The 9,218-nt window shown below is 40.0% G+C and overlaps 1 protein-coding gene across 1 annotated transcript; it reads left to right on the top strand.

The window, feature by feature from the left end:
* Positions 1-630: 630 nt before the first annotated feature.
* On the top strand, positions 631-6,179 carry LOC104964119 (serine incorporator 3-like; the record flags this gene model as incomplete). Its single annotated transcript, XM_010792841.1, has 7 exons — positions 631-707; positions 1,049-1,159; positions 1,311-1,410; positions 2,030-2,167; positions 3,194-3,363; positions 4,071-4,210; positions 5,282-6,179. Coding segments are annotated over 7 exons (902 nt in total), but the record flags the coding sequence as incomplete, so codon positions are not given.
* Between the last annotated feature and the right edge of the window lie 3,039 nt (positions 6,180-9,218).

Here is a 9,218-nt window from a genome sequence, read left to right as displayed (position 1 = left end):
ACGACCCACTTTGATTCATTCAAACATTCGAAAATGCTTTCTGCTGCTGCGGACAAGAAAGCCAAACAACGCACGTTCACCGAGGCATCAACCTCCAAAACCCTTTCGAGGGCTACAAGAAACGAAGTGAGTAGCCTACAAGATTGAAGCTGGTCAGATAACGAACGAGTAAATGAAAACAGAATGAGGCGGAGAAGTGTGTGTGGGGGGGGGGTGTGTGTGTGTGTGTGTGTGTGAGATTAAAATAGCCCAATTGCTTTTACAATAAATAAACATTGCATTTGTTTAATTGAATAGTAAAGGGGTTTAACGTTAGTGGGAGGTTGTGTGTGAGAGAGAATAAATAAGACAGCCCAATATTTTTTTTTTTTTTTATTCTTTTCCCAGCATATTAGCATATTTCGCAACTTTCCGCATATTTCGCAACTTCCCGCAATTTCACCGCATAAAATCACATAAAAACCCTGCATGTTTAATCGCATAATCAAGGATTTTAGCCCGCATAATCAAGGAATTTAGCCCGCATAATCAAGGATTTTTGCCCGCGTTTTTCTGGACGGTCTAACTGTACATGTTCAGGAATATTTGTGATAGCACATGTACGTCACTGTGCACTCTCATGTGTTACAGATGCTCCACACATATCTCAGGCTCCTGTGCTGATGCTCCGTCCTAGAGCCTGGAACATGGTGGAGCACAACATGATGGTAGTAGCACTCTGTACCTCACTCATTCTATTCTCTTCTACAGAAGGTGGTTAAATGGAAAAAAGCCTAAACTGGTTTGACTTAATTTTACTTGGGCGCTACCTTGTGGTAGTATCAAAATACAATGTGTTATTAAACTGATATCTGTCTAGAAAACGAAAATGGCTGTACAGAATAATTTGAATGTCGCTATACTGCTCAAATGTGTGATTTTGTTGTATCTATGGTAATGTTTGATGGGTATTTTTCATTGTATTTGACGTATTGTAGGCCAAATAACTATATGAATTATCAAAAATGTATACATAAAGATAAATATTGTGTATGAATCTCTTTACCAGGTGGGGGGGAAGGAGGCTCCTGGTCCTCTCTTTGACTTTGGACTCCTCATGTTTCACTGTGGAGAGAAACTCTTCAGAAACGGGAGTGGACCCTTTTTCTACCTCTCAAAAGTAACACACACACACACACACACACACACACACACACACACACACACACACACACACACACACACACACACACACACACACACACACACACACACACACACACACACGTGACTCAGACTATAATCAGAGAGTAGGAACACACCTGGAATAACTTCTCCTCTTGTCTCTCAGTTTCTGGTTCTTCAAGTTCCTGATCCTGGTGGGAATCACCGTGGGAGCGTTCTTCATCCCCGACGGCATCTTTAACACAGGTAGTGTATTTATTAACAACATGTATTTATTTTATTTCTGTTTTGTATTAAGTTAATTCATCATAACATCATTTTTTCATTGGCTTGAGCTTTTATTTCAAAGGATTCTCAGGTACATTTTTAGTTTGAGTTTTTGAACCATGTTTACTCTAGATGTCTGTGATTATCCAAATAGACTTTTTGCTCACTTTTCTTTATCGAAAATCTGTGATTTAAAACGTTACTTTAATTGTTAGGTTTACGTCTTTTGCTTTTGCTAAATGAAAATAAGTTTTTGTTATTAAAAAAAAAAAGCTTGTGTTGATAAAGTTAAATACAAAGAACAGGTCATTTCCAGCCAACAACTCCGGTTTAACATTTGCATACGTCGCAGGTCAACCTCCCATTGCAGCTCATTGATGTTGCTTCTAAATGACCGCCTCTAACCTCAATGTGATTAATGGAAATGGGGAAGATTGTTTATTTTGTTAATTGGCTAAAACATCATGTTATGTTACAACTAGATCTGATAAATGATGACCTACACTCTACTGCTCGATGGTGTATCACTGTAAATGATCTATCCTAGTCTAATTACCTTATGAATAAACCCTGTTAATCTCTTTCTGCCCCCCCTCAGTGTGGTATTACTTCGGCATGGTGGGCTCGTTCTTCTTCATCGTGGTGCAGCTCATCCTCCTCGTGGACTTTGCTCACTCCTGGAACCAGTCCTGGCTTCTGAAGGCCGAAGAAGGGAACTCCAAGTTCTGGTACGCAGGTATTTATCCAAAATGAACTCAAATCAACTTTTAAAGTGCACGTTTACAAGTGAGTTTTCCCAATGGTGATCATTCCACTACGTGATATTTAGCTGACGCTCCGAAACAACGTACAAACACTTATCGTAGACGTGCTTATCAAAGACATTTGAGATATCTTCCCACAAGACGCTTCAAACCACTGACCCTATGATGGTATACGCCTTATTTCCCCCATCAGCCAACGCCGCCCCAGGCAATCCCTGTAGGTCAATGTATTCATGTCAGTTTTCATAAATAAAAAATAGCATTCTCACTCAATTTCTCACATGGCAGGGTTTCATATTATCAGAATTTAAACAATTCAACAATAAATCACTCAAATCATGAACAAAGCAATGTTTCTTTACAAATATTCCATTAATATTGGTCGAGTAATAATCAATCAATCAATCAATCAATCAATCAATCAATCAATGTTTATTTATATAGCCCAATATCACAAATATTACATTTGTCTCAGTGGACTTCACAGTTTGTACAGAATATCAGTATGACAATACGACACCCTCTGTCCTTAGACCCTCACATCGTACAAGGAAACATTTCTGGAGAAACCCCACAGTTTAAAGGGGAACATGGGAGAAACCTCAGGGAGAGCAACAGAGGAGGGATCCCTCTCCCAGGACGGACAGACGTGCAATAGATGCCGTGTGTAAATCAAAGAGATAATACATTTTACAGCGTAGGTAGACCAAATTTTTGGAAATGCATGTGTCTGTAATAAGAAGATGAATCCACGAGGATGTCAGTAATCCGGTGGCAGCCATCAGGGAAGTAGTATGATGAGAGTCAGGCAGGACCACAGAGACAGGTTCAGCCACGACTCGAAGTCCACGACTCAAATAGGACTCAGGATAGAGGATCCAGGACACAGGACCGCAGAGACAGGTTCAGCCACGACTCAGGATCCCGGCGTAGATAGTAATAGGATGAACCCTATATGAGTCAGCCCTCATGTGATTGTTTACTGATGTTTTCCGCAGCTCTGCTCACGTTCACCGCCATCTTCTACGCCCTGGCGTTCAGCGCCGTCGTGGTTTTCTACGTTTATTACACCAAACCCGACGACTGCACGGAGCACAAAGTCTTCATCAGCCTCAACTTCATCTTCTGCATCATCGTGTCCGTCGTGTCCATCTTGCCCAAAGTCCAGGTAATAAGAGACTAGTTTAAATACAATATCATTATTAATGCCTCCAATGATGGTATTTTGTTCCCTCCACGTTTAATGCCATACCTCTATCACTGATTTCAAAGTGCTTTTAATCATTTACAAGGCGTTGCATAACCTGCCCTCTACATACACCACTGACTGCCTGTCACTTCATAACAAGGAAACTTTTAGATCCTGTCTTTCTTTTAGAAGTACCAACAGTATTACACAAGAAATCTGGGGGGCTGCTTTCTGTCCCGTTGGAACTTGACCTATCTTTTTCATTTGTGGTCATTTTAGTGGTGTATCATGCACACTTCTGTATCTTTGAATGAGCTCAATCACTATTTTCCCATCACTAGTTCATAAGTCAAATGAGAAAGGAAATCAAACTTAGAAAATGATCACCATTTACTTTTTTCTCACCTGCATCTCAGGAAGTAATTTAAACAATTAAGTGCAACAGTGACCCGGAAGTAAGTTAGTATTTTACCACTTCCGGTTCCCTCGACAAAAAACCATTGCAATTTCTCGAAAATTATAAAAGTAGGGTAGACGTGTGGAAATCCTATGGAGAAATTGCATTGGTTTTTGTCCAAGGACCCGGAAGGAGTTTGCTTCCGGGTTTTAGGACGCGTCACTGTGGCACTCTATGAAGAGAGTTTTGTTTTAGTTGCACTCTGATGTATTCCCTCATGTCTCCACAGGACGCTCAGCCCAGCTCCGGCCTGCTGCAGGCCTCCTTCATCTCGCTCTACACCATGTACATCACCTGGTCGGCCATGAGCAACAACCCCAGTACGTCCCCACAGCCTGTTAGAGAGCGGGGCCGTGAGGAGCTATTTCTGTAGGAAACCTCAGAAGTTAAAGAGCAAGAAAAAAGATGATAGGATGTTTCCATATTTTGGTATATTGCAGAAAAGAATCTTTGTGGCAAATAAACGTTTATGATACTTACACGTTTTGTTCAGCAGGAAAATCTCCACTTATTAACACCACATTATGATTTCTGAAGTAAAAAGCTAGCGTTAGGCTATAAAGGAACTACAGCACGGTCACATGACCTCACGTCACCACCGCTAAGCTAAAGGTGGCTAATGTTGGGCTATAAAGGAACTACAGCACGGTCACATGACTTCACGTCACCACCGCTAAGCTAAAGGAGGCTAATGTTGGGCTATAAAGGAACTACAGCACGGTCACATCACTTCCCGTCACCACCGCTAAGCTAAAGGCTTATCGTCTCATTTTTAAAGTCACCAGTGGGGTATTTGCTGACATAAATCAGGCTAGCAACCCTTTACAAAATATAAACATTGACTTCCAGACGAAGGCGACAGGAAGTGATAAAATGCTGACTCATTTAGGACTCATTCCTGCACCACTCTATTTGACTCCTGGTGAAAAAAAATACCCAACACATTTTCCTACGCCACAGAGGGAGCCTCGTGTCGGCAGGTTGTAACATTACGGGACAATTTTGTACTTGATTTTCCCGACATAGACATTTACATATGTTGGGAAAATGGTGAATGTCCTCTTCCAATATCAGAGTAGCACATGCTAACAAAGGTATCCCAACTGTAGCTGTGTCCATGACAGGATGTGTGATTACCTAGAAAAGCATCAGGACTGTTTGAGGCATATGATAGCTAATTAGCTATGTGATTAAGATGATGATTCAGCCTCTATGGAGAGAGACATATGACAAGCATGATAATTTCTGACGTGGAGCTAATCTGAAGTAAACATTGAATACTGCTTTCTATTCCTCCATCTTGTGACTGTGGAACTCCCTCTCTTCGATATCAGCATGTGAAGGACACTGTTCATGGACTAGTTGTACCTAATGTTCTGTATGTGATGACTGCTACATCTAACAAGCCACAATGCATGGATTAAATTCGATCCACTGCTGACTCCTCCTCCCTGATTGGTTCCCCAGGCCCGACGCGGCCTACGAGACGATGAAGAGCACCATGCCCTCGGTGTGGGTGAAGATCGGCTCCAGCTGGTTCGGCCTGGCCATCTTCCTCTGGACGCTCATCGCCCCGGTGATCCTGTCCGACCGAGACTTCAGCTGAAACCACGGTGACACGCAGCAGCAGCAGCTAGCACGTTAGCATGTGCAGGCTATATGCAACGCTTGAACAAACACAGCTTTCGCTTCCAAATGATTGTATTTACTTGCGTTAGGGCTGCACAATTTGGTGAAAAATAACGATTATTTTGGCTGGTATCACAATCAGGATATTGGATGGATTAAGTTTGTAGATAACAATGTATAGGCCGGGATATCTCTGCAGCTGCACACACTTTATTTAATATTACATTTAAACACATTGTCAGCCTTTATCCAACATGTTGATTCATTGTGGAGCCCTAACTTGTACCTCCACAGTTAAAATGGGAGGTTATATGCTTAGTTTTTTTTTACCAGAAGCCATTAATAGCAAATGAGCTGTCAGGTCACACTGTTACGATGATTACATCCGAGCACTACCTGCCTTTCTACTGGATCAAATTAACCTTTTAATGATCCCTTTTTAAAGAGTTTATCTCAAGTTATGGTTGTTTCTACTTTTTTACCATTCTCTTTAAATCAGTTTTATTTCATGCAAAGGTGTCGTCTAAGATTATTCAAGTTATGCCTTTTTTTTAATGACACAGCTTGTCCACATTTGAAATGTTAGTGCGTTATTATATTTTGCACACAAGCTTTTCAGAAGGAGCATTTTTAAAGTCTTTGGTGTAAAGTGACTTCTTCGATAAAAATGTACGTTTAATTATAATCAATAAAGTTCTGTTTAATGTGATTGTAGGCCCATTTTCTGTCCTGCAGAGGGCGCTGTTGCACATCAAATTACTCTCTTTATCCTGGATCATTTTTAGAATAGGCGACCGCTTTCCTTTTTTATTTGTAGGCATGTGTTTGAGTAAAATATATTAACTTCAAACCACATATATCCCAAATTTCCCTCAAATGATATTGTCGTTTAAAAGATTTTTGCAGGACATGTATATTTATTATTTGATGTCTGAAACCACAACCTTTTTTTATTTACTAAAATCTGGATCTAGTTTGACATTTAGGTATTAGTTCCAATACAATTAACAATGATGTTTTGTCTTATAATCGAATGACAACATTGAACCTGAATTATAAATAAGTATGAATTCATTTGCAGAAAACCATACAGAGGCATGTGTGTGTTTCTTTTCCCCAATATCACAATATCAGCACGAGGAGGAGCTGAACACACACTTAGTTATTCTTCACCATGTTCGCAGGCTTGTTTTGTGTAAAAACCTTCCACACACTCGGTTGCTGTATCTTTTTTGTTAAACATGGGATACCCTCAGGGGCGCTCCTTGCGAACAGGCAAGGCAGGCAACTGCTTGGGGCCCCCGGACCAGAAGGGCCCCCCCCAAAGAAGGTAGATTTAAGAAGGTCCACAGCAACGACAACATGAAACACCCTTTAATTTACTGGAACGACATGTCGGGAAACCCCCTCAAGGCGGCCCCATGCATAGCGCGCCGTAAAATGCTGCTTCTCATCTTAAGTTGTGTTGCCTTGCTCCGCTCCAGACTGTCGGCTGTGCGTGGTGATGAAAAGCTGGTTCGAGGGGCCCCCGGTGAATGTTTGCCTAGGGCCCCCACTGACTCTAGGATCGCCACTGGATACCCTCTATATAACTTCGTGTGCCTTGGCAGTCTCAGTATCACAAATAACGGCTCTGACCAATCGGTAGAAACTTACTAGTTAAACAAAAAGGTATTCGTTTTTTTATTTCAGTTTCAACCACTTTCCATTAAAATGTCAATCGATTAATCAGTAAAAATCTTTGTTTATATAAACGTTTGATACACAGAAGGTTTCACAAAATGCCTCCCAGACCTCAAATAAAAAACATTTAATTAAAAACATTTATAAAGGTTGAATAACCTGTAAAAAAACGAGACTCCGCCGGTTTAAATGTAGTTTATTTTAAAGCCTGGTGACGGACCCTCTGGCTTCTTACATCCTGAGGCCTTTTTTTAATAGTAATTTATTTATTTATTAATTTAAGTTATTGCCTATAGTAGGTAACAGTATTTGAAGAGATACCCAGCATGCAGTGGGAACCAGTTACACAAATCTGGATGCTAAGCAATACCGCAATTTTCTGAGTAAATATGTGTTTTTGGAGCAAATCCCGGGACGCTACGTCGAGCGTAGTGTTTGAATCTAACTAAGATCACTCTTTATTGTAGCCCAAAATCATTTTATTTTTGGAATGGTGAAAGTCAGGTATTCTGGGAACAAATCAGATAACAGGATGAACCAAAACACCAGGAACCAATCAGAGTTAGTGTTTCCTTTAAGCTGATTGTTGACACACAGAACACTCAACAAGCTAATTCTGCAAAGTGACTGCTAATATCTGTAACCCATCCATCAATCTGCCTCCCCTTTCATATAATGTCAGGGACCCCCTTCTCTCTGCTCACAGTGATGCAGACCCCCTGCTGTGATGACCCACTTTGTTGTGGTGACAGAGGAAGTCCCCGGCCGGCTGTGAGCGGCTGACCTTCCGCTCTTATATAACAAACGACGCGCTGATCATTGCATAAGACCGTTAGTTATGAGATCTCATTGGCCCTGGGGGATCTTCTAATCATAATTTCCCAACAGCTCCAACCCCCCTCCTCCTCCTCCTCCTCCTCCTCAGAGGCTTTAAGGCACCTGGCAACAGGTAGAAAACAGTCTGAGTGCAGCACCGACACCTGAAGGCTCTCTGTGTTCCTTCAGAGGCTCCATGAGGATCAACTCACCTCATATCACAGGTTGATGCAGAAAAAGGTAAGATTTTTAAAGTGTATTTATACTTTATTGCAGGTATCTAAGTTACAAGTGATCCGTTTGAGACTTAGATAATTCATCCTGACACACATTTAACAACATTTATATAAGATGATTATTATTTATTATTCATAAACTGCACTGATTACTGTATTACACTGTTTATTTAAAACAGTAAGGTTGTGTATCTTGTACTTTTCGGCAAACGTTTTTCCATAGATATCATTTTCAACAATCATATGTTCATTTTAATGATATATATTAAATCATCTTAAATATAACTTTTGTATGTATGTTTACATATATATATTCATGTCAATATAATTATATTTAATGTTTTCTGTTAAATTAAATTCATGAAGTAATTCAATCATTACAATGGGATGGACAGTGGTGTGTACTATCAGTTTCATTAATACCAATGTGTGTTATAGGTGTTATTAGATATTAGAGTTAAATCAATCAATCAAATGTGTTTATAAAGCACATTTAAAAACAACCCACATTAACCAAAGTGCTGTACAGAACAGAGCAGTTAGCCAACACCACCTTAAATACAATAAGTAACACCGGCGTAACATTAATACACACGGCTCATATGCACACATAAACAAATACATAGGCATAGGCAGTATCAGCCAGATAAGGAGTCGAACGCTGGGAGATAAAAGTATGATTTTAGAATACGGGATCCACAACATAGGAGGCGCCCTGCCCATTTAGGCTTTATAGGTAATGTTTTACATATTCAAATCAATAAAATAAATGATATAATTGAATAGCTATTGAATAATTAATGAGTTAATTATTCGGATGAGAGCACATTAATAATGAGGTCATGTTTAGCTGGTGTTTTGTGATTCCAGTTCTACTTGGGCTGCATCCTTTTTATATTTTTACAATGTGGTTTAAGAGACACTGAGAAAGCCAAATTACGTGCATGAAGAACCTCATCATATTTTAAATAAATATTATATGTAATGGCAACTTAAATAATTTGCTAGAGTTA

The sequence above is a fragment of the Notothenia coriiceps genome, unplaced genomic scaffold (genome assembly GCF_000735185.1).
Source record: "Notothenia coriiceps isolate Sejong01 unplaced genomic scaffold, NC01 NC01_scaffold00036679, whole genome shotgun sequence".
Classification (NCBI taxonomy): Eukaryota; Metazoa; Chordata; class Actinopteri; order Perciformes; family Nototheniidae; genus Notothenia; species Notothenia coriiceps.
The sequence above is the reverse complement of the archived record's forward strand: the minus strand, read 5'-3'. Positions and strand labels throughout refer to the sequence as shown.